This window comes from Sceloporus occidentalis, unplaced genomic scaffold, assembly GCF_023333645.1.
Source record: "Sceloporus occidentalis isolate IW3139 unplaced genomic scaffold, rSceOcc1.0.p SCAF_274, whole genome shotgun sequence".
Classification (NCBI taxonomy): Eukaryota; Metazoa; Chordata; class Lepidosauria; order Squamata; family Phrynosomatidae; genus Sceloporus; species Sceloporus occidentalis.
This window is the reverse complement of record NW_028317254.1, coordinates 208001-235489: the sequence shown is the minus strand read 5'-3', so window position 1 is coordinate 235489 and position 27489 is coordinate 208001. Positions and strand designations below refer to the sequence as shown.

At 41.3% G+C, this 27489-nt stretch overlaps 1 protein-coding gene across 1 annotated transcript in view; it reads right to left on the bottom strand.

Moving 5' to 3' along the window:
* The window catches only part of LOC149275619 (acid-sensing ion channel 2-like), a 129549-nt gene that overhangs the window by 16875 nt on the left and 85185 nt on the right, over positions 1-27489 (bottom strand). The window contains exon 3 of the mRNA XM_089504498.1: positions 14262-14389. Within this exon, the coding sequence (XP_089360624.1) occupies positions 14262-14389 (128 nt within the window). The remainder of the gene's footprint in view (positions 1-14261; positions 14390-27489) is intronic.

The following is a 27489-nucleotide window of genomic DNA, read 5'->3' as shown; positions in this document are numbered from 1 at the left end:
GGCTATTGGGGAGATCAGTGACCTCCCTTTAACCGGCTCATTGAACAGTGGCACTAGAGGGACTGATCGTTCAAGTATCACTTTCCCCCTAATACTTGAATAAGGCATATACTATATATATATATATATTCTCGTTACGTTTCCGGTTTATAGTAGACCTTTCTTTATGGAGAAGACCATATCCTGGACCATATGATAGACACTCATTTAAGAATCCCCTTTCTCTTTTATTTTTCACTTTCCCAATTTTTTGAACTTCTCAATAAGCCGCTATAAACCTGCGAGACCTGGCATATAACAACATGGTTACTTTTTTTATGCTGGAAATGCGATTCTTTCTACGTGTTCACCCCACTGACCAAATAAATGTTAACCATTTGGAATGTTGACAACAGATTGCTCTTCAAAGGACCAGCGATGCTTTGGGAAGTTATTAAAAATCATTGAATGGATTTGGATAGTGTCTGATGAGCCGTGATCAGAGATATGTTTGTTCTCCAGAAAAATCTATACAGTCTGCTGTGTCCAAATATCTTCACCGATAAAATAAAGCTTACAGGAGTCTAAGAGGAACGTGACAAATTAGTGGTTTGCAATCTTTAGTGTCTGGAAAGACGGTATTCTAGGGATGCTTCAGAGATGAAGGCTTAGTGACGGACAGCATGTGAAATATGAAAGAAATCAGATTAAAGGAATTTATATTAAAAGGCGAGCCCACGGCTGCAAACATTGGACTATTATGTGATGCGGCTTCCATCTATTTTGCAGAGAGAACAGTCTAAAAGGAGAAAGGACTGCTTGTTTCATGGAAGTCACAGAGTAGATCTGAAATGATGTCCCGATTAAGGGTTAATACATTGATCATACTTTTCTGGTCATATTTAAAGTTACCCATGAATGTTACATTCATTTGTACTGAAATTTGTTTTTTTCTCTCTTGTGGCCAAAAAAATCTTCATAGTGTAAATAATAATAAAAAATTACCTAGAGTATTTGGCACCCGGGGCGGATCCTGTAAGTGGCACCCCCCCACACCAAATGTAAATACATCTACAAAATTATGTTAAGAATATTTATTGCACCAATTTGTAAACTGTAAACAACAAGAAATATGAAAAAATAAATTAATAACTTATAAGTAAAATAAATACGTTTAAATAACATTTACTGAACATATAATAGTGCTTTCTTTAATAACCCTCCAAAAAAAACAGCGTCCACATTGCCCACATAGAACCTGACCAGCACCCAAATTACACACACATAGGACGTGCCATCTTTGCCCCCAAACAGCCCAGCATGAGTCAGCATTGTTCCCAAACAGCAGAGTGTACGCCATCTTTGTCCCATAAACACGCTACCTGTGCCATCTTTGTCCCATAAACACCCTGCCTGTGCCATTTTTGTCCCATAAACACCCTGCTTATACCATCTTTGCCTTTTTGACAAATATACACCTATGATTAACACAAACACTTTTACAGTCACTCACTAATTCACTTTCATTCACACAATCATTTTTTCTTTCACACAAATTATTTACACATATTCATTGATGCATTCTCACAAATTCATTAATTCTCTCACTCATTCAAACAATTCATCCACACATTAATCCATTCATTTTCGCTCTCTCATTCTGACTCTTTATTTCAATATTCTTGCTACCCTCCTTTCTCCCTATCTACCCATTCTCACCCCCTTCTCCCTATCTACCCCCTATCCCCCGTATCACTCCCTTCTCCCTATCTACCCCCTCCTAACTATCTACCCTCTCCCTCTTTGAAGTTCACTTACCTTTCAGGAGTCCTGCGGTGGGGGTGCAAGGCCTATGTCTCCCAGCTCCGCCACTGTATGGAACAGTATAGAGTGATGGGAGTTATGATGTACTTTAGAGCATAATTATATAATGAAAAAGACATTGAAAGTGGTACAGCATAACACCCATCACTCTCACACATTTACCAATCCACACTTACCAATCCACAGATTCCACACATACCAATCCACAGATTCCAGACATACCAATTCACATATTCCACACATACCAATCCACAGATTCCACGCATACCAATCCACAGATTCCACGCATACCAATCCACAGATTCCACACATACCAATCCACAGATTCCACACATACCAATCCACACATACCAATCCACACTTACCAATCCACACTTACCAATCAACATTTACCAATCCACAGATTCCACACATACCAATCCACACATACCAATCCACAGATTCCACACATACCAATCCACAGATTCCACACATACCAATCCACAGATTCCACACATACCAATCCACTCTCACTGTCACTCTCACTGAATGATTTCCTACCTTTCCTCTTTTCTTCTTACAGCATTAAGCTCCTTTTCTTCATCTTCGCTCCTCTTCTTCTGTCTTCTTCGCTCCTCTTCTGTCTTCTTCCGGTTCAGAGGGCACGGATGGCGGTGGGCGCGGCTTCAGTGTTGTGCGCCGGGATCTGACAACAAACCCCGGCGCACAGCAGCAGTTGCCGCGTGGCTTGCGAGGGAGCGGTATCGGAGGTCTTTAACAGACCTCCGGCTCCCTTGAGTGATTTTAAGCCGGGTTCAAGGGAGATCCCGCTCCCTTGCGAGCCTGCTCCTCCAGCGGCGGACATTACTGTCCGTCTCTGGAGGGGTGCCGGCAAGTTGGCACCCCCCTGATGAGCGGCACCCGGTGCGGACCGCCCCCCCCCGCCCCTCGCTAGGTACGCTACTGTTATTAAGTATCACCTGTGAGGATCCCCCCCCCCAAAAAAAAAGACAGGCTGAGATGAAATGGAAGGAAGTTTTACTTTACTGAGAGGGTGGTAGTGAAGTGGAACAGCCTCCCAGCAGAAGTGGTAGAGGGTAATACCGTGAGGGGAATTAAACATGCATTGGATAGGCATACGGCTGCTGAATCTAAGACGAGACCAATGACTGATTAAGGTTTGAGTCTTTACAGCAGGAGAAACGTGCAGACTAAACGGGCCGCATGGGGCCGATCTGCCGGCACATTCTATGCTTGTAATATAAATACATTTACTGTTCTGTGCATAATGTACTGGATACTTTTCCAATATACCTGAAGGAATCTTTTAGAATTGAAATTCTTTTCCTATTAAATGTACTTTTAAAAGACGAGCGTCCGAATAAAAAATGCAAAAAGGCCTAAAAAGTCACATTCTGGACTGTCCCTGCCGCCTATTTATTGCGGCGTCAAACATTCCTTTCCTCGGACCCAAGGCTCATTATAAATCATCGTCATTCAACATAATTATTCTATTTATAAAATAATATAAAATTTTGTTTAAAAAGAAAAAAAACATTCATATAAAAATATGATATAAGATATGGTGGGAACGACCGGATAAAACACTCAAGATGGACAAATAATTAGCAAGGAATAAATCATCTTCCGTCCGTGTGATTTGCATTGCTAATCAACGGCGAGTCCTGTCCTGCTGCCAAAACCGAAATGCTCTCAAGATGATATCAAACCAGCGCCTCGTCCTGCTCTACGTCCTTGAAGGCTGTCATCGTGACCCCTGTTAGGCCGCGTGAAAGATATATGGCCGACACATTCAGATATAAACATCAATCACATAATATTACTGGTTGCCGAGTCTAACATTCCATCCGTTTTTTGTGCTTTTTAGCGGGAAATAACTCGCTGTTTTATGACTCGGCCTCAAAAAATATATATTTTATGGAGGCCACGGTAATTATCATGTGACGTGATGTCTCCCAGAAGAAGAAAAATGTGTTTCATTGTATCACAAAAATAATTTAAGAGAAATAATGCGTGGAATATATGTATAGCTAGGAGGAAAGAGGAGAGAGACGGGATACTTAAATACTTAAAGGGCTTTTAGAACGTACAGGAGGAGAAACGTTACAACACAAGAAGCTCAGAGATTGAAGGAAGCCTTATTTTACCGTGAGGGTGGTAGATAAGAAGGACAGCCTCCCTGCAGATGTGGTGGAGGCTAATACAGTGAGGGTATATATATATATATATATATAATATATAATGCATGGAAAAGGCATATGTGTTTTTTTTTATAATGTTCTTCCAGTTCCTCGATTCTTTAATGGTAGCAACTTAACCCCTTAACCATCTCATTATTTCATGTCGCCTTCCACAATGACAGCCCCTTGTGTGTGTGTGTGTCAGCTCTTCAGTCTGCCTGAAGACTCAAAGAAATATATCCGACGGAGGCTAATTATTGCTTGTGATACAAAATCCCCCGACGTATGGATAGGCTTTGTTGTTTCAAAAGCAACAGCCTGTGTACCGGCGAGAGTGAACTCGAAAGAAATCAGACCCTCGTGGTTTAATAGCTAGGTAAATACGTTGATTAAATTAGGACGCCAAGTGGTGAGGCTGAAACTACGAGCAGGTAAGAAGAAGACGCAACAAGCGTTCGGGTTAATTTATGTGCAAAGCCAAGGGAAGTAAATCCCTGAAGATTCTCCAGCCCATAAATTATGGAGATAGGAAGCCATACATATATATAGTTTTCTCCTTCTTGCCCAATAAGGACGGAGAACCTTTAAGAGGAGCCGAGGCTGTCAGCTGTTGGCATAACTAACTTCATTATAACTTCAACGACGTCTTGCTCTTGCTATTTGTCTGTATTTTGGAGATATCTGGTTTATAAGTAATTCCCTGTTCTACCTCGAGGAGCTCCGATACATGGCTGAATGAGGCAGGACCAACTTCCTGTCCGGAAGTCCCTCCCCTCCCCTTACAAAAGGCTGCCTTAACCAATCAGAAGCCATCAGCGACCTGACAGCGATATAGTAACTTAAACATGATTCCCGTAGTATTTATAAATGTTTTAAGATGAGTGTAAATACCTTTTGTACTTGGAGAAATAATAAGCCCGTCGAACACGGAGGAGAGCGATTTTGTAACGATGGTCGCTTTCCAGCTGGACAAATGCTGAGAGCGAATATCTCAACGTTCTGTCCTCAGTCCGTTTCTAAATTGCGTATAAATGTCCTTGAAGTTATAATTAAGAGAATGGTTTACATTTTTGCTGATGATCTAAAACTACGGAATGTAATAAAGTGAAACGCACTGATTGCTCTCTGCGGAGGGATTTGGCCCAACTGGACGGAGGAAAAGACGACCCGTCAGCTTATTGAGTTTAGTGGATTGTCTTGGAGTATCTCAGGCTGTCTGACGCGTGTCGAGGTGGCAAGGAGGCTGAAGCATTAAGTTTCTTAAGCAAAAGCACCAGGTGGGGGGAGCATAGATACGTAGAGGGTATTATAGACGTAGTTTATCATAGAGAAGCCACTACAGCAGGTGGAGATGGCTGTCACGGAGCTGGCTTGTCCGACCGACTACCTCCGCTGTCTTGTGCTCCCTTAGCCTGGGACAACACACTTTCCCCGGTTCCCCAGTCACTAGCCGAGACTCAGTGTAGGGTAAAACCAAACGAAGACTCATTTATTTTGGACACACAGAGCTGGATATATCCAGCAAACACACATTAACATAAAACAAGATATTGGGACACAAACCGCCCCCTTAATCTGCCTCTCAGAGACAACAGGGGCAGTAACGGGATTAACAATACAATAGGGGGGAGACTGATTTATACAACATTAAACATCAAAGAATGGTGGTCACTCCCTGGTGGCAGATCCTGGCTGTCTGCTGGAGATAATCCCCTCAGCCAGTGATGAGATGATACTGCTGGGGGTAGCCACAGAAGTCTCTACAAACCCAGGGCCCATAGTCAATAGGGAGGAGGCTGGCAGTCAGGCCTCTCCAGTGGCCCCAGTGATGGAGGCTTCCGTCACAATGGCTCTGTCTGAAAGGGTATAATGTGTGTGTTTATGGTTTATTGTGTACATAGGCTGCTGGTGATCAGGTCCCTGGGAATTGGTGCAGTTGAATGGACAGGGAGCATGTATGAGTGTGGGTGAGCGCTGTATGACTGGAGAATGTATATGTGTGGGGGGAGGTCCCGGGGGATATAGGGTGCCATCTTTGCAGCTTTCAGGGCTAGCGCTGATAGGGACGGTGGCAGGGCAATCCGTGAGAATTTATTTTTGCTGAGGAATTTTTACAGGGCCGTCTGTTTTTGTAAACTTATAATTAGCTGTTATAGCTGGATAGTGTTGACCGGTACACGTGGCTTGTTTACTGTGACTTGTCGCTATTATTTCTTATAGGTGGCTGAGCTTAATGCTGTGCTACTTTGCAACAAGATCGGGAAGACAGAAGAAGAACCATCACCATCCACTCCACTGGTCCGCGAGAAGAGGTCACTGGCCGAGAAACTGGCCACCTTCTCAAACTGGGCCATGATTGCAGCACTTGGACTGGTTGTGGTCGCATGCGTCGCCTGGTGTTTCTTCGTGAGAGCTTTAAAGAAACAGGCGGATAAAATCCCATTTGGTAAGATCCTGAAAGCTTACAGCAAGCAACGACGAGGAGGAAGAGGAGGAGGAAGAGGATCTAAGAATGTCCACCCACGATGGGACTTGACCCTTGTTGTGTAAAGAACCAGATCCTGAAAGTTTTCAGCAAGCAAGGCCAGGAGGAGGAGGAGGAGGAAGACGATGAGGACTAAGAATGGCCACGTAGGGAGGGACCTGATCGAGCCTTAAAATCACCCAAAATGTATATATTTCCTTTTTGTGTAAATAACCAGGTCCTGGAAGCTTATGGTAAGCAAGGCGAGGAGGAGGAAGATGATGAAGGGTAAGAACGGCCACGCAAGGAGGGACTTGCTTTAACTATTAAGCCTTACAATCACCCAAACCGTGTCTTGTTTTCTTCCCAGTTCTGAATATAATCCTCTGTATCCATACCTTTGAAGTCTCATTATCTTATTTTCTTGCGTGGCCGCTAAATGACTGTTTAAGAAATCACGGTATCAGTAAAAAATAAAAATCACCGTTCTCTTTATCAGATGATTATAAGAGGTTAATATGTAATAATGGTGAAATCAGCATCATGCTGATTAGATTACTTATCCCCTCCGCTACCAGAATACAGAAACTTACAATACTTTGGGCACTATGCATTATACTATCTCAACATATGGATGCATTTCACAAAAGTAATACATAAATTGGGCATAAAAGGCCTTTTATATTCAAGGTACAAGATGTATTGCTTTACAAAAATTTATTGCTTTACAAAAAGATACATTAACTTAGAAGCATATAAACCGCCGCCAGGTCGACCCCCATTTCGGCCCCCGTCTAGTCTGCCTGTTTCTCCTGCTGTAAAGATTCAGGAGCCGTATGTCTATTCCATGCATGTTTAACTCCCCTCACTGTATTACACTCTACCACTTCTGCTGGGAGTCTGCTCTTTTTCCCTACCACCCTCTCAGTTAAAGTAAACTACTCTGTATAATTATTACTAATACTGCAAAACATATGCATTGTTACATCCATCTGTGGCTAGTGAAGTGACATCAGCAGGAGAGGACGGGGTTTACTAATACCCATCATTATGAGTGTAACAGTAATTGGAAGCTCTATTTCTTATGACCTCATCTGCTGGTTCTTCAGACTTTGTATATATTCGGTACCAGCAGGTCTGGTTTATCATCACATTTAAAGCCGACAGCGTACAGAATGACAGATTATTCTTGTTTTACACGGCTATGAAACGGCCGGCTTATATCCCACTTTTCAGCAGATAACGGTGTTTACCCATCAAACAGGTGATACTATCGCCTACGAACGAACATCCAAGAGAACTTAGCATCGTTTTTCAAGCAATACAAAAGTCAAACATATTATCGTCCATCTAGAAGCTGCCAGACGGTAAATGTCACATGCGTCAACCTCCCGGCAAAGCCTCCGAATAGTTTTAAGTATTTCTGACATTGTATCTATCATGTAGAATTTGGGGGAAAAAGTCAAGTAAAATTGGTGGTTGGCCTTCCCCATTAATATTTAAAGTACCATTACACTTTAAAAATGACTTTTTCTTCCTACGGGAATGCATTACTTTTAAGCTAGTTTGGTAGAAGTCTTAGTTGAGTTGCGTGATGACATCATCGGTGAATCTCATCAGAAATACCTTTGATCTCTGAAAATTCCAAAAGAGAATGAATAAACTAACGTTGATATCCATAGGACAAGCCGAAATTAAAATGTAGTGGCTCTTTGACCACACTGGAGGTTTCAGCCTACGCTATATCACTGACAGATGCAGTAGGTGTTAATATGTGCCTAATGGCTAATGAGCACTCAAACAGAACCTTCATTAATGATACATTAAGCTCTCATGGAAAAAAGCAGTGGTTAACAAGCTCTATCGTTGTCTGAGGCCAGGTGGACCCATCAGTCTGCATACCCAGGTCAACAGAGTCAGCAGCTAATGGAGAACATCACAAGGAATCATGATAAAACAGACTAAAATTACAGAGAAGTGTGTTATTACCCTGGACGGGAGGAGGGTTATTTGGTGAATTATTGGGACATTTGGAGTACCTATGCTACCCTTAGTAAAAAAGCATTAGGAAAAAACCCAACCATACTAAAGGTCACCCATTTCCATTATAATCCCCGGTGGGATTGTTGGATCCAGGACTCCTCTTTCAATTAACCTGGGACTAAAACCTAAATGTGTGGAGCATCGTGGAACATACAATGCGTGGACATAGAATCCTTATGCATTGAGTATACATAGAGAGCAATGAGGACCTTCACCAAAATCCGTCCAGCATGGTGTAAAGATGTTCTTGGTCGGGGACCGATTCGGACATGTGGTGCCGACACATTGGAATATCTTCAAACAAAAATTTGTACGTGGAGATATCCAAGTGAAACTGTAACGTATACACTAAGAACTGTATCTGTGTTGATGACGGTCGGCACCAGGACAGGCATTTCTTAATTCAACCACAGGTATAGGGGTTATGAAGAAAATGCAACTTCCGTATTAAATTATAAAAGTGAAGCAACATGTTCTTAGTTGCTAAGGCAATTGCTCCACATTTACAACATTGCACAAGAATTGTTCTTCATACTCAGTCCCTGGTGTTTTTCGTTCTATGGTTGAACCGTTTGTCCTGTATATTAAGCAATATGTTATCTGGCAATTCAGCCGAACGTGTTGACTTGAAGAACATCAATTTTGCCGACCAATCACAATTAAGCTCTAATAAATAGAACCCTATCACCTTGAGACAGCTAAAGCTAGTCAGGAACATATATCGTACTGAATACAGGAGCAGACAGATGATGACAGACATTAAGCCACGTCCAGATGGCATCTCATAGAGCGCTATGTATGTTATATTCACAGGTCTTGTAGTCTAAGAGCAGCTGTAGGGTCGCTGTTTCCAACTGCAAGACTGCATCATGAAGATAAAGAAGACCGAGGAGCTAATGGGTTCTTAGGGAGTACAGCGAGTACCTCAAGGGCAATATGGCTGAGCCAAGTGGGTAATGACTCTTGTTATACAGAATTACCAGTCCTCCGTTCCAACGTGAATGTGCAGTAATCAGGGTCCTATGATTTGCTCCGTGTTTCGAGCTAAAAATGAGCATTCTGCCATCCGGGACTCCGGGAGAATGTTTCTGCGCCATCTGGGCTTGTGTTTCTATATGAATTGTTTTGTTAACCTCTCAAAGAGAAGCTGTTAAATCAAAGCTGTTCTTTTTTTTCGGTTTTCACCGATCCTAATTGCCGAGGATCATCCGTGCTTTTCGAGGGTCATTGGAAATCCCCAAAAAATGTAAATAAATAAAACAGGTGGCTGGCGGCGATGGGGAAGACACAACGAGACATTTGGGAAGTCTGGGTTCTGTCCAAAAATTCCCAATCATTCTTCTGTTATAACAAACATTGGCTTTCCACTAGAATCTATGAAAAATTTGCTTTGTAAAGTTATTCCAAGCCACGGAAGGCGCCGATTTACAATTCAATTTGGGTAAATGCAAAGTGTGTGGTATATTTCATTGGAACAAAAGCTTGACTTCTTTTCTTTTTTTTAATCCCTCTGCTCTATATATCCTCTATTTATATCGTTGCAGGCATTTTAACGGTATCCCAGAATGCTCCGTGGCATTTTGTGTAGTTGACATATAGATATTTCTGTGCCGGCTCTCTGGTATGATAATTCCTGGAGTATATTATTCTCCAATGAACACAATCTAGCGGCAGGGAGGTGACTTCTACCTGTCATCTTGTCTCTTACCTGAACGGAGCGTTGGTTTCAATGATCACAGATCAGTGAGCATCGCCCTTTGTATAAATCAATTGGTTAACGCGGCAATTAGTCAACTAAAAAACTGATTTCCCGACAGCCAGTGCTCAGTAATTGATGCCGGGGAGCCCCGCTGTGCTTCCTGGTAAACATGCCGCGGTACGTACAGCTATTAAGGCAGACGGTATTTTTCATGTAATATTTGCATTTTATCCATATAATAATGGGGGGTCTATTTATCATTAAATGTCTGCCTTCTTTTAAAATGCTATTGCTAGAGACCTTTCTGTCTGCCACTAAAGGTTAAAGGGTAGTCGCATCAGGGCTCTTGGGCACAAGGTAGGGAAGCTTGCTAAAACTTGGTTATAAGTAACGCTTTTGGCTGCCTACTTTAGTATTTCATTATATGGAATTAGGGTTCCTTATGGAGTTGTTGGCTCCAGGGCTGGGCCATCATAAGAAATCTTGGGGCCCTACTACCGCCGTGCTTTCTCAGGTTCCCCTCAAAGCTCTGAAAGTGCCCACCGGGCCCCATAGAGACCATCTGGGCCCCAAAGCCTACAAGGGCCTAGACATGAGTAGAAAACCGAGTTGAGGGAGGCCTACACTAATAGTGGTTTGTAACCCTCTGATGGCAACCCTACTTCAAGGAACATATCAGGGTTGCCAACCTTGCATTGCCACTCTTCTTATAGGAGAACTTACTGTACGTGTGTGAGAATTTCTTTGGGGGTTATTAATAAACTGCCACACCCTGAGCATCGGGGGCAAATCCACCAAATATGTCCTTCTGTTGTTGGGCAATAACTGGCCTGGCTTCATTACATCTATCTAGTGTTGCTACCTTTTGCGGAGAAGAACACCGGACGCGGAATACTACTACTACTGTAGCTTTTAGTCATTTAATGCAATAACTTTTAGGTCCCTTTTATTCTTCTGCATCATCAAGATCACCTCTGGACCTCATCAGCCACGTTAGATGTTTTAATTGATTTTGCGGTCATCTATCATGTGTTTGACGGACAGGCTGTATAAAAGGAGAGACGGTAATAAAGTGACATCATAACCAGCCGTGATACCCAATATACCGCATGGGTAATTCTATCAGACAGGGTCAGCCAAGTCTTTCTTTTCTGTAACCTTGTTTAATCATCTGCCTTCTCTTTTTAACTCCCTTGGGGGGGAAAAAAGTAATCAATAGGTCAATACCATACCCACCACGGTCAATATCGGATCAATCGAGTCTGAACTTTAACCAGTAAAGTCTCTAACACAAACGTTGGCTTGATATGTTAACCACCAGCTAAGCATTTGACCCAAAAGGGAAATATGGTCAATACTATGAAACAAAAAAGAAGTAAAATAATCCATTTTTGAGACAATTTTGTTTTATTTCTATATCACGGCTGTGAATGTTAAAAATAGGAGAAGTGAGGTCAAAAAGAGGACTATCAAGTGACTCCTTAAGTGCCTAAAAGCAATGGGAGTTAGGTTTAAAAAAATGATGCCAAGGTAGAAGAGTGATCTTATCGCCATAGCAACCACCAGGATCAGCAGGACCACACCATTGGTTGCTATAGCGATAAGGCACTTTTCAACCTTTACTCCCAAATGGTGTTGTTATTTTTTTGCATATACATGGGGGAAAAAAATAATAAAGGAACCAACCCTTTAGATCTGCTAGAGCCTGGAAACTTTTACACATAAATTTCTGGAGAAATGAATGTATGAGTAACATTGTTCCAAGCAGTCGCTCGGGTCAATCCGTTCCTCTATAATCATAGACTTTGACTATTTTAGAACGGTTTAAATCCTATCTTGCAGATCATTAGCAATGTCTCCTTTTTTACGGAAAGGATTGTTTACTTGTAATAATCATGGCAGGGAGGCACAGAACTCAATAAAAGTGAACGTTTTGCCAAGAAAAGACAAATTGCAATGAGCGTCCCTGTCTGAAAGCGCAGACAGCCGCATCCTCCTCTCGCTCAGACTTCGTGCCACACAAAACAAGCACCATGATTAGTTGCTGTCGGCGCTTTGCCTGCACGGCCAAGGCAAGCAATCCATCACCACGTTAGTCTCTAGCTGTACTTTACTTCTATATCAACTGAGGACAGACACCTTGTCCTCAGGTACCCGGGTAATGCCACCTTTAAACTCAGAAATGAAGATGGACCTATCACCATACCTTTCTAAATGAGCTGTCCCTGAGACTCTTAAAATATTAACCCTTTAATAGCTTGTCGTGACGATGGCTCTAACGCCAGTCCTCATGGAAAACTTCTCTTGTCAGTATTAAAAGATGCACTTAATTGAGTCACCTGCATTCAAGCAGGGATATCAACCATAACACACTATTGGCAAACCACAATTTGGGAGTCTTATATATGATCGCAGCGGGGAAGAATAGGAGGGAGTCAGCTCCAGACCTCCCACACCCTGCGACCCTAAAACTTGGGCAAAAACCCTGAGACTCGGGGTTAAACCCAGAGAGTTCACGAGTATGCCTGCCACTCAAAACAACTTTGTGTTAATATATTTAACCCTGGGGTCCCAAATCCTGTTAACGAGCTGAACCCTGTCCCGAAAATCGTGACAGAGGTAGAGCTTGGTGGGACAGCCAGATAGAAGTGGCAAAATCACGTCCTGTGCAAAGTGGGACGGTTGGAATGCATGAAAATGCGTAACCTTGCTTTTATAATACATCTAATTTTGAAGTTTTTTTCTACGGGAAGTAGAAGCAAGAATAAAAGCACCTACTTGATCTTTTCAAGGAGATCATCTGTTTTAAGCCTGGACTCTTGGTTATAAAATAAATATATATATAAAATTCCACGAGATTCGGCAACTTTAAAATGAACCTAATTGCATGAAACTATCAAACAATGATTTTTTTTTTACAAATTATTAGTTATAATTTCACTTTGTACAGAGCTCATTCTTAGAATCATACAGATTCTTTGATATGCAAAGAGTCTCTGCACTGTGAGAGTTTGACGGTTGTGCCGTTAAAGAAAAAAAAAAATCAATAAAAATGTAATTATGCAGATTCAGGATGGAGGTGGAAGCTGGAACATTCACCTTAAAATTGCTCCGTGGCCTGCGCCGTGGTATCCACGGCAATTGCATCAATCAATGGTGAACGGTGTTCATTTGCAATCCATTTACAAATAGCGAAGGAATGACATGCTAATATAGAAATGATGGAGTTCTTTCCTTCTTGGTACTGGATACTCATTAGGCTCTTGGGGTTTAATTTCTCATAGTCTCCACTCAGCCATGAAAAGGTTAAATGTCAGATCCCTCTCTCCATTCCTCGTTTTTTTTTTTTATATTTTATCCTTTATTTTTAAACTATGAGAAAATACTGTACACTCTTTTATAACTCAAAATAAATAAATAAACATTGCATCATACATTATAATTTTAATAATAATTGTAAAATATTTAATAATTCATTCTTTTAAATAATAATTTTAAATAATTGTCTAATAAGAATTTTTTTTTCTAAATGTATCAAAATTGTTATCCTTAAAAAAAAAATGTGGTTAATGTTGAAAGATTTTGGAAAGAGTTGGCTCCAGGTAATAGATTTCTAAAAACATAACTGATTTGTTCCAAGTGTTATGAGACAGGAATATTCCCCAAATTACATTACATTACATTTATTTATAAAGCGGCAGCAGATTCCGCAGCGCTGGAATAGGGAACCATAGCGAACGTGAAGTTTGGCCACATGAGCTAACAAAAAAATGTCCGAAACAGGCAATCAGTGGATGAGATTGAGCTACATCATGGATATCCATGGTTGAGGCACCAAGATGGCAGCATGAAAATATTTTTAAGAAGTTCTTTGACAGTTACCAAAGCAAAATGTTAGATGTATTGTTAATTTCTAAATTCTTTCAATTACATGCAAAGCACATAGGGACAGATTCATAATTTTGGGTCACAATACTAGATTTTGGTGTTTTGCATGGTGACTGATCTGATTTGGCTCCCAAAATGTTCTTTAAAAGAAGCTCCGTAGAAATAAATATAACAATTCTCTTACCCTCTGCTCTTGAGTTGCCACGAAGGTCTGGAAGCCTGGGGCCACGCCAAAACCAAGCTCTTGGATAAAAGGGGGCTCAGACTGACTGTGTATTTGGACTTTTACCCCCGCCTCAAAAGTCGTTTCTTCTGCAGAGAAAGAAATAGAAAAAAGTAACGTAAAATTCAGAATATTATCAGAACTTGATGGATTTTAATGACCTAGGAACACGTTTTTACATGAGGAACCGTTGAAGAACGTGTATAAGATTGGACCACCTGCATGAGGTGACCTTGAACAGTCATATTTCTAGACATACAAAGCTGAAGAATATCCAGATATCAACAAAAGATAACATTATATACCTCTCAGAAACCGCACGGAGAAATTGTGCCGCTGCTGATGCTGGCCTAGACAGACACGAAGAATGTCCAAGGGGCTCTTGATTTGGTTTGTTATCAAAACGTCTAGAATATTAAAAGTATCCATATTTGGCTTTCGTGTTTAATTCCATTGGTATTCTTGTTGCCAAGAGAATAACTGCACAGAAAATAGACAAATACGAAATATATTCTAGTGCAGCGGTCGAGTCTTTATTATGTGTTAGCAAAACAAAAGAGAAAATAAAGTCGAAGGAGTCCAGAAGCATCTCACAGACTTTCGTGAAGGCTTTATTGTAAATCCATACGGAACGAAGTACACGTACAAAATCGAAAAGTGAGATGGCTTGATGCGTTTCGCACCTTAGTGTTTGGTCATTATTACGTGTTAGCCTTACAGGTTAAAATATTTGGCGATAGTACTGCACACTTTAATAGGTCTCTACCAAATTGGAGTTTATCTAAGACAATCAAGAGGTTTTGTTTAACACAAATAAATTACATTAAAATGCAGCAATAGGCTCGCTCACATGATGCATAGCAGAGATATGCCAGTTTATTTACATAAAAATAGCAATAATGCGATTTATGTGATTATTTCTTAGACTTGCCCCCGGGAAGAAGTTCTAATAACATTAAGAAGGAGCTCTGGGTTTTGTATGTAGGAGGGAGATGACCCCTTAGGGGTAAGGAAATATCTGCAGAGAGGGAAATAAGATAAGGATGAGAATGGTTGAAGGAGGCAAAACAAGGGTCTCAAGGAGATCAGGAGACGACCCTGTAAGAGTAGAAAAAGACCTGTATTTGAGGAGATGCAACAAGGATCAGAAGGGGTGAAGGAGGCAAAACAAGGGTCTTAAGGAGGTCAGGAGGACTTGATCTTGAGTCTCTAGAACCCATTTCTAGAACACTTCTGAAAGGATGTCCCTTATTTAATCATGGTGGTTTAGCATAACACTCCATGCCACATGTAGATATTTTGCCATCCAACACTGGCCATGAGTAAAGCTAGAGGTGGCACAAATGCAAGGTTTAGCAAAGCCTAACATCCATCTCCAAACTAGGGTAGAAAGGTTCCATATTTGATCACCCTATTATAATATGGAGTATATGACTCATTGTCCCTAATGTCTAAAGACTATCAGACGGAATCAGTCTCTCTCACAAGTCTTATTAACGACGGAGAGATGCAGCTATCACCTGCAAAGCAAGAGAAAGAGCTGCAGATCAGACAGGATAGGAAGAGACATAACAAGGTTCTCAGTTAACAAGTTTTCAAGACATGAGACAGGCGGATACTCGAAACCTTAATACAACTACAAGGAAAGTGGTTGCACATCAGGGAAACTTAATAGGCTCTTCCGGCAACAAAGAACATTTGTTATGGGAATACTGCAAGTTTATTAAGAGGAAGGTCAAAGGTGGGAGTCTGAGAACCGGTGAAGAACCAAGAGAGTCTGAAAGGGAAACAGTGTGTGGCTTCCTTCAAGAATACAATGTATGGTGACAGAGAGAGGACAAAAACATCTCAACGCTCCGGCATAGACAGGGACTGATTACTGCATCTGATACACAGGATGATTTGATACAGAGGGCCGGGAGCTCCTCTCTCCTACATACTCTGAATATAAAGACATTTACCACCTACATCCTTATAATAAACCTCTCATCACCTATTAATACAAACACTGGGCTGCTGACACAGAGTCACGTACCTCTCTCCCCCTCCTAATACACAGACACCGGGACACGCACCTATCACCCCCTCTTAATACACAGACACCGGGACACGCACCTCTCACCCCCTCTCACACACAGATACCGTGAAGGGACACGCTCCTCTCTCCCCCTCCTAATACACAGACACCGGGACACGCACCTCTCACCCCCTCTTAATACACAGACACCGGGACACGCACCTCTCACCCCCTCCTAATACACAGATACCGTTAAGGGACACGCGTCTCTCACCCCTCCTAATACACAGATACTGGGACACGCGTCTCTCTCTTACCCCCCCCTAATACACAGACACAGGGGCACATACCCCTCAACCCCTCCTAATACACAGACACCGGGACACGCGCCTCTCACCCCTCCTAATACACAGACACCAGGACACGCCCCTCTCACCCCTCCTAATACACAGACACCGGGACATGCACCTCTCACCCTTCCTAATACACAGTCACCGGGACATGCACCCCTCACCCCCTCCTTATACACAGACACCGGGACACCTTGTAGGAAAGCTATTATTTTCAGCTTTCTGGCGTGGGACGCAGACCATTAGTACGACGTGGGTTTTATAAACAGAATTTCTATTCTTCTATGATCTCCATAAACAGACAATTTCAAAGCCATAAGTTCCTTCCTTCTCTTTCTGCAGAAATCCCTTTAAGACTAAAATGAAATGCAGAGATCATTAACGCTAACGACTCTGGCAGTATTCAGTGTGTGTGAATAATAGAGTCATTTGTCAGACTCGGGAACGCGAAACCCATCACAAAGACTTAAAGGGCCGTTACCGCGTTCCACCATAGGTGAGGATTACGTAAGGACACGGGTCCTGCGCTTGTATTTTTCCGTTAGCACAGGGAGATTTGAGGTTTGCCTGTTATTATTTATATAGAAACCAGAACGGTCTTTAGATGTTCATCTCTCCTTGATGACAACAGTGGAGAAGATTTGCCAGGAAAGGGGTGTGGCTATCCAGGATCTTTTTTTAAAAAAGTGGGTGGGGAGTGGGCAGGATTAGGTGGAGTTTAACATAATTTCTCCACCCCCAGTATTACCCCAAAGGTCCAGTAAGCTGTTGTAAAACACAGAGCCTATGGGACAAACCCAGAATGTTCCCAGAGGTCAGGTCTTTAGAAGTAAGATGCCTCTGAGGTCTTAATAGTTAAGATGTCTCTTCATCTTGTTCTAAAATTTGATGGATGAGAGATGGCTCCACTAAATGGAATCACATAGCCTCTTCTCCAGGACTAAAGAGACAGATGTTTATTTTCATAAATCAGGATGAAAGGATTCTTTTCAGAAGCCCTGGTTAGAGTGTCCATGGTGCCAAATGGTCCTGCGAAATGAGTTGGAACTTCCCAAAAAGAGAGTTTTTTGTCCTGTTGAATGACTGCCAGATACCTGCATATATTTCTCCGTGTTCAGTCCAAGACAATGATTCAGGGCCGTGCGGCTGACTGATTAGGCATTCTTAATGAATTGCTTCATGCTATTTTGAGGCTGCTTTAATTAAATAAATGTCTAGGAGCTCAACATGCAGGCTGGATTGCAAAAAGGAGAATTTTTGTTTGGAGAATTAAACCCTTTCAAAGCCAGGCAGTGCAGGGTTTTAAAAATGACAATTAAGTGTTCCTGACCAAATTTCCCACGATTAAAAAATTATTTTTGGGAGAGGTCTGGGCATTTATCAGTACTAAGAATTATGTTTCTAATGCTGCCTTTACCATATTTGCTCGATTATAAGATAATGTTTTTTTCTGGAAAAAAAAATCTGAAAAAAAAAGGCCTCGTGTTATAATCAAGGTTGTCTTTTATTCAGACCTGCCGCACAGCCGACTAGGCCTAGGGGCTTGTAACTCACCTTTACTCACACTCTCAGGCTCTCTCATGCTCTTCCACACTCTCATTCACACTCACTCAGGCTCTCTCTCAATGACGCCCTACCTTCTTTGCTTCTGTGCCCCGTCTTATTTTCCGCAGTTCCGCTTCTTTTCTGGCCTCTTCATGTTCTGCTGTCTTCTTTGTCTACCTACTCTGTTATCCAGGTAATTCCACAAAACAGAATGCACCACAGGGACTGCCTCTCCCCCATTCCTCCAATCAGGGGAGAGAGTGTGCACAGAGGCTCCGCCCTTTTGAGGAAGTGCCTGGATAACAGAGTAGGTACCGGAAGCGGACAAAGAAAAAAGACAGAAGAACAAGAAGAACCAAGAGAAGAAGCGGAGCTGGGGAAAGAGTGTGAGAGCGGCAACAGTGGTTTATTCCCCAAATTCAGGCCTTTTTTTATTAATATCCAAAGTTTTTTGGGGTCACCTGATAATCGAGCAAATAGGGTAGTTTCACTAAAGAATTGGGCTGAACAGAAGTCTGGGGTTCATGCTGAGTGATAAAAATTTGAGCTCGATTTTTGAAGTGGGATTTATTTAGCCCTCCTGTTTTCTTATTTAGAATTTTCTTAAACCGATAGAATCCCGCCGGCCTCTCTCGGTTCCAGCTGAGAAAGATTATCTTGAAGTGTTAGAGGGAAAAGGTTTCTCTGTGTCTTATCTGAAAATGACTCTCCGAGGGAAACACAGCTAAGTACAGCAGGCGCCATACAAAGTGCAGGAACGTAGAGAGATACGGCCAAATTACAGCAGGGAGTCCTGGTTTTATTTCCAATGCATATAATTTTATGTTTTTGCTTAGTTTAGTTATCTTCCCACTTCAGATACATTCCCTACAGGAATCCGAAGCAGGTAGACTTTTAAGTCAATACGTATTTATTTGGCAATACAGTAAGCCTATAATTACCATTCAATCTGGGAAATGGCTCCATGCATACACTCCTTTTGTATAAATGCTACTTCATTGGGGGGATTCAGCCTCTGGGTAAAGTCAGACCCATAGGCATACCTCCGGGTCACCATGGATAATTTTCGGGTCTCGGGACACTTGCTCTCCAACCACATCAGCGGGACCACTCACTGACCTCAGCGGGACCACCCCCCAGCGACATCAGCGGTACCGCCCAAACACGTCAGCGGGACCACCTACACGCATCCCGAAAAGGGAAGGGCCCAGGTAGCTGGAGGGTGGATGTTTCCAGGTATGCCCATAGGTCTAATATGCTAATCTTACCAAGAAAGAAGGGCAAAATGGGCAGGTGGCTTCTGTAGTAGCAGGGCCACCATAACCATACTTGTTGCCTGGGTAGTTCTCTCTCTATCTGATATGTATCAACACTACCTCATACCACTGAACAGTCCTAGATTTCTTGGGACAATCACGATTTTTAGGCATTGCTCCACTGTCCAGCTTTGTGAGCGCTTGGGAGGCATGGGCCAGTTGGGGAGATCAGGGAGGTGTAATATCAATGGAGGTTTGTCTTTTCAATATACAGCTGGGCACCAGAAGGAGGGATTGCAAGTAAGGTGGATGGGTGGTCCATCCCTGACCATATCGCTTGGTTAGGTGTATATACAATAATGGGTAAGAGTAGACGAAAATGTATTCTGGCCTAGGCCAACAGTCCCCTTACTGCCAAATCGTCCTACAGGGGCAGATCGTCCTTCAGTATCCAGCTGCCCCGGTCACAGGGTAGATCTACAGTATGGAGACTGTCCCCACTCAGCACAGGCCCCCTAGATTGCATTAGAAGCTGCTGAGCGCCTTTAAGACACGGAGCTCGGGGATATGACGTAATATCCAGGTGCTGTGTGTCTTAAAGGAACGGCGCGCCTCTCAAGGCTTTGCAGACTCTGACGAGGAGGGGGTCGGCAGAAGCTAAATCCATCTCTGGATAGTAGGGTGTTATTATGGATAACAAATACGGCAGAATAATTAAAAAAAATGTAACCCTTTTTATGTAAAACTTTTTATGCTCTAGTGATAAAAGTTTTTAAAGGTTATAGGGCGCGCTTGAATTCTTCAAACACTCTTACATCATAGCGTGAGCTTTTGTTACTTCTTTTACTTCTACCAGAAAAATCATTCCCTTCTGTACTTTAATTAATTTAAGTTTCAAAACCTGTTTTTTCTTTTTTTCCAATACAACATTTGTAAAGATAATTATACAATGCCGGCTATTGTATAAAAATTATTTGTAAGATATAACATTGAAAATTTTTTTTTAAAAACTTTTGCCGGTCATACAAGATAAATATTATTATTCTGACTTAAAGTAATATGTTTTCTTACTTTATAACTTTTTTCTTTTAGAATTTGGCTCTATACCACTGATATTCCAGGTCACATCAATCTTTTAATTTAAATTTAAAGAGGGCGAGGTAATTTGTGCCCTATCCCTGACTTCCGTCCGGATACGAGTGTAAATTAGATATTAAATTTAGATATTCAATTAATCTTTACCCTTTAGAGAGAAAGACTGAATATGCAAGGAATTAAACGCCACGATATGTATATAAATGGTACGTTTTTGTGGCTTAACAAATCCTTACTATTTTAGAACAATATGAATGTGTAATTTTGCCCATAATATATTTATAAAAAATTAAATTATAAATGTAAATTATCATTTTTTAAAAATATTTTTGTTTCAGTATTAAGCAAAGAACATTATCTTGTTATCAGAAACTATTGAGTTTTTATTGGTATTAAATCATGCAACCCAACACCATATCCGGTGTCGGGACACTTGGGTTGAAGGGGTGTGATGAGGGGCGGGGCCAATCTGAGAAGTGAGTGAAGCCAGCCCAGAAGTGGGCATGGAAAAAGGTGTGGCTAACGGCCACTTGTACTTAAAGGGGAAATCCCATGGAAAAAGTGCAGTATATGGTAATGTATCTGCAGACCTGGAGGCCGCCATTGTTCTCAGTCATGCTATATTTTGGGTGACTTTCCCCACTCAAACACCACACTGAGCTGTTGCTTTATGGCAATGCTAATGAAGTTCAGTCTGCCATAGACTTTCATTATTCAGAGTGTCCAGCTGGGTGATTGAAGATATAACAAACATTTGTTCCTTTAACTATTGTGCTGACGCTCTGGTGCTTTATCTTGTCGACTTCAATAAGATTAGAGCTTTACGCACACACTGTGAGCCAGACCTTTTAAAAATAATTGTACAAAACATTGTAAAAATAATTTCATTAAATACAGAATATGGTCATTATAAGAAAAAAAATACATATCAATTGTATAGTTAATGGAATTGAACAAATTGAATTTGCTCTTAATAATGCTCTGGGGAGTTGAATGAAATGTTTGTGGTTCTTAAGTCGGGGGTGCAGATGTTCCAGGTATAAATGAGACAGACAAGACAAATGTTCTTCTGAATTAAATGGAAGTTTCATAAAACCTACATGCACAGCGCCAGAAGGTCTCATTAATTGAGTATTGTTAAGTCTTTTCTCTGTCTGGTTAACTAAACAATCATGGCGCCTGTCCCTGCTGTTTTCCGATATATATATATATCCTAAACATTTAAAATGGCCGAAAAGAGACCGTTAATTTATGGGGTGCGGCTAGAGGTGTGGCGGAGGCGGGGCTTTGTTGAGACTTTTTCTGTGACTTTGTGCCTGATTGATAGCTATAGAAGAATAAGTGATTTTAATTTAATTTATTATACATTACATTATATTTATTTATAAAGCATCGGCTGATTCCGCAGCGCTGTTACATTCATTAGAACATTTTATAAACACATACAATAATACATACAATAACAAACTGGTGCAAAGGAGAAGAGGGCCCTGCTCTTGCGAGCTTACAATCTAGTCGGCTGCTTCTATACACTTTATTGGGGCTTTTAGGGGAATCAGGGAAGGAAAAAGGAACAGTGGACCATGGCGCCCAAAGAGGGACTGGACAAACTAAACCTGGAAACTTTGGAGCTGTGGTATTGGTGTACCTGAGAATTCCCTAGGGCAGGCTACCTGACACTCTCAGTCTTCTGAGGGAATGGCTAAGTGAACGAGTAGGACTATCCATGCATTGGGCGAAGGCAGGCCTATCTGAGGTAGGGCTAGCCATGTATTGGGCGGGGGAGGGCCTATGTGAGGTAGGACTAGCCATGTATTGGGTAAGGGCTGGCCTCTGTGAGACAGGGCTGGCCATGCATTGGGTGGGGGCTGGCTTATATGAGGTAGGGCTAGCCATGCATTGGGCGGGGGCTGGCCTATATGAGGTAGGGCTAGCCATGCTGAGGGGCAAGGCTAACTCCAGACAACCTTAGGTAGGCAAGGAGCAGGAGTGTAAGTGGATGGGTGTGGCCTATGTTTCCCTGGGTCAATGGTTCAAACCCAGACAGTTCCCAGGTATCGGGTGCATAAGATCCAAATTAGATTTTAAAATTTGTTAAAGTAAAAAAAAGAACTCATTCTAGAACACTCAATACCTCCTCCAAAAATAATAACGATCTGAAAAAGATTTTCCCTCATTAAAGTGATATTTAAACTCTAAAGCACAATGAGATTTACGGCAAGAAAATGAAATACGGATTATAAAAAAATTTCAAATTTAAGATAATGTATTATGTCTTTGTTAACACGGAACTCTTCCCTGTCAAATCGCAATAGGATATGAAATATTTTGACACGAATGTTCCCAAAGCCTTAAACGCGTGATCTCCGCGGATTCATTAGCTACGATTATTAAAGTTGATATCCGCCGATACGTTGTGGTATTAATGTGTATTTACACAGCAACTCACAGCGTCACTCCAGCTAAAATATTCTCATTCATTCCCTAAATTACTTTTTTGCTCTAAGCTTTTTGGCAAAATTCAGCGAAATTAATTAGTTCACCGTTCCAAACAGACGCTTCATTCTTATTATTCAGGTAAATGAAGCACATTTCGCTGTAATGTCCATTATTAGGTACAATGGCGCCAAAAACTTGAGTCTTGGAGACTTTTTTAAAATTCTTTTTCGGAAAAGAAAAAAACAAGGAATTTGGCAGCAGATACCAATCAAATTACCCTTCCCTGTCTTTAAATCACACATCAAGTGCACCGGTGTTTTCTTTTTTGATCTTGAATACTATGACGCCATTCCTGTTTATGTGCTTATAGTATTGAAGACATCTACTGCCTCGGCTGAACGGCTATTCCATGTACCCACCAGTGTGTTATATGGACTTTATATTTTTTGTGTAAAAATAGAATCTGTCGGCATAGAATCTGCTGACAGATTGGCCGAATAGGGCCAGTCTGTCGGCAGATTCTATGTTTCTTTTAATTACTCTGACATCACCGTGCTGCTCTGTATGCAAATTAATTATTTACATATGGTGCCCTGTTGTTTTGATACTAAGATGATGGAGCCAATACTTTTTAGAGTGAGTTTTAACCTCCCTTCCCCCAAGGATAGAAATTCAGCCGTGCAGCTCTGGGAAGCACATTCCCAGGAGAGCAGAGTCATATCTATGTATATAGGATGAGAGAGATCCTATATTCTCAGCAGGTTCTAGTCATGACTGCTAATAACTTTGTTTTATGATATATTGTAGGTGGAAGAAAATCATTAAACCGACTCCCAATGGTTGAGTTTGTGCTTTTTTTTTTTTATTATGTTACGTAGAACCATCCGTATCTCTAACTTGAAGCAGTTGATATGATTAATGGGGTGACCATCTTCAGGAGGCTGGAAGACGGCCATTGAAGTTCAGTTCCTCGGTTCTCCGACGGTAACATCTGAAATAGCTTGTATCGGCTCTAATCAATGGCATTTACCAGGTGTAGAATATCGGCAAAAGGGAGATAAGGGTCCCTAGAATTAGCATTTAAAGGGACAGCGCTAGAATTACAGATGATGGCACTCGCCGGGCGTTGGTCCAAAGCCAGCCAGGTAGACCTAGATGTCTTCTGCTTTAATACTTCTGGACATTAAGGTTTTTGGAATGATTACAGTCACAGTAAGTCTGGCTCCTCACTCCGTGATTAGAACTCATTAAAAGCTTTTACAAGTCGACCCAAGTCTGTTTTCCTTTTTAATTTTTAAAATTAATTTAAAAAAAAGTTGATGAGGTCTATAGAAACCAGGCAGATCCTGGATCTCTGGTCTTGTTGATTGCGGGCCGGTGAGCTGAAGCGCTGAAGTAAGAATAATCGTGAGAAATAGACCTTCTCGAAGCAGGCGCGTTAAGTGATTAAATGGGTGTTTAATCATTATTTAACAGCGTGAGTAAGGTGACCGCGTGTGCCCTTTAACTGTTGATGCAGAGCAGCAGCATATAAATGCATCTCAGAAGAATTAATTTCCCCAGCATGTAATAAGGTGAGCAGTTTTATCGTTTAACTTTTAAGGAAAATATATAGTTTAAAACTGTATTATTAGATTAAATACAAGAAAGCATTAAGCCATTTAGGGAGTGATACATAAGTGGCATATGCTTCAAGCTGAAGTGGTAGAGGCTAATACAGGGAGGGAATTTAAACATGCACGGAGCGAGTCAGGTTTGATGTCTTTTAGAAAATAAAATAACGGGAACACTAGGTGGGCACATTTGGGGGATCTGATTGCCCAAACGGGTGATTTGCACCCTGGCACTAGGCCAGGATACGTCACCGACATACCAGTACATTTCCATCATGGGGACTACACAGCCAAGTTCCTCTATTAAAAGTTCTCTTCAAATTGTTGGTTTTAAACCATGGTAGGTCTGGCATGTTTTATTCATAAAGCTTGACTGGTCTTGCTTCTCGTGACCAATCATGGTCACCGACAAAAGAAGCTAAAAAAATTGAGGTTGCTTTATAAGTGGCATCCTAGGGCCAAATATATGTAGACTTTCTACTTGCAAAGGAAACAATGCCAAATTTGACCATACCCGACCCATTTTCTCCCATTCCTTTTCCACCTGACCATCTCCTTGCCAAGCCCACCACTATTTTTTTAATTATAAAGTGGTAGACGGGCTGCCGGAGGCTATGCATCTGTAGCCACATACAAAATAACCATCCGGGCTAATCATTCGCTACATATAAAACCCTGGACCTTTGGTTACTGGAGAGATTTGGCTGAGTAAAAGCTGTGTTAAATATTACATCTCATTTATAATTAACTGTAAAGAATTCCTGAGCGTCGACAATACAGTATGGAACACTGACATCTAAGCCTGTATTATGGGATAATGGGTCCCTAGTGGCTCCTTTTCTTGAAAAGGTTATTGAAATGTCAAAGCAAGTAACCTATTTTCCAGCTTGTGGGTAAAATTCCAAGTTTAAGTTGTGATGGGGCAGTGGCCAAGATAATTAATTGATTTTCACGGTGCTTCTGAGACTCAAACTTATTTCAGATTGATTTCATAAAAAATATATATTGTAATATTATTGTATTAACCGTGGAAGAAGCAAAAAAGTGAGCCAGGAATGACAACTGCTTGGAACACTAGAAGAATGAACGATGATGATGATGATGATGATGATGATGATTCTGGTTGGGAGCCCATGGACGTCTACAAGGACGAACGTCAAGTCAACCCACCAGTGCATTCATCAGACTTCAATACAATAATTGTGCTATGATATCTGATATATAAAATACTAATTTTATAATGTAGCCCTGACCTGTGCTGTAGAACAGGTCATGGCAGAGTACAAGGCTGTAAACTGGAAGAAGTTAGAACAAGCTTCGGAGGCAAGTATGAGCAAAAAACAGTTTGGGGAATGAAAAAGAAGACAGAGTGACGTTCTCTGAGCTCCAAAAGATGGTAGTCCAACTTTATGTAATAGAAGGAGGAGAAAGCAGAAGGCTCCAAGGTGGAATGACTACTCGTAGGGTTTTTGGAGACATTAGCACTTTAAGTACAGGGCCAGACTGGCGATAAAGAGGTGGTACTGGCACTTTAAGGCCAGCGGCTCCTTTTATAACAGAACCACCTCTGGAAAATGTTAAATATGTGAATATCCAAATTCTTTTTGATCTGTTTAACTATAGAAATGGGTATTTGCATTTAACACGGACAGGCCATCTTCATGTCCATATTTATATATTGAAATGAATGTTTTGCAATATTACTTTGCTTCTCCTATTCCCTTAAAGGAAAATTTTCCATCACCGGTTCTTCTATTACAGCAAAGTCTGCACCCGAACCGGTCTGCCTAAATTAGAATAAAATCAGCTAAGTGGCTTTCCCGCTCGCTTCATTGAAATAATCTCTCATTTATTTATACGCATCTGGAGATCTAAAGGTTTATTGAAAAATCCTTTTACATAGATAAATATATTCCAGGTTCAGCCAACGGGACGTTCTTTTATCGTTCACGTGAGATCTAGAACCGTTATCCTAGCAGCCTATAGCTAAACCCAACTCGGTAAATATCGCTTTAACGGGTTGCTTCTTTGTTAGAAAAGCATACTTAAACAAAGGTACTAATTACCCCTACAAGCAGTTGCCGGTGGGATTCTTCAGGGCCAACCATGCCAATCCCAAGGACAGATGGGAAAGACCTTGGTTTTATGCCAGTACGTGTTCATTACCTTCTACACACACAACAGGACCCTCGACAATTACATTTACATACTGCGTTCCTTTTAATATATGCCAACGGGGTAGCAACTATTTTGGGGGGAGAGTTGCTGGGAGAATGAGTAATGCCATTTTCCGAATGCCAAAAAAAACAAACAAGAGGAGATCTTTTATAATAACCATTCTGCTGTTACCGAAATATATTTTTCTAATATAGGATATATAAAAAAAGATGGATTGTAGCAGGCTATTTCTGCCTAGAAAATCCATTCGATTCCCCCCCGTACCTTAAATTTGAGCTGTTACAACACCTGCCCACACATCTCGAACATGCGCGCAATCAGAATATGTCTTGAAAAACACACAGCAACAGCATAACAGTGTAAATCAATTTAATATGGGCTTGTAACCAAAACCTATGTTTTGCATTAATCAATAACGAATAAACACTGCCTCTGCAATATGTTACATTCCTATAAATAGTTTAGAAGGTAATATTTTTTTTTAAAGGATTTAATCTTAGCTAGAGTGGAGGTCAGTAGGCTTGGGGCATTTTGGGAGCTCGCCTAGCAGTTAGCTCAACAAGGACACTTGGGAGTCATTTTATGTAGAACCTGGCCTTTCTCGATGCTGAGCGGGATGCCAAGTCTTGAAAATCAATATATAATTCATATACATAAATAAAACAGTAGGGTTCTGATACTTTCTCTAAATAAAGT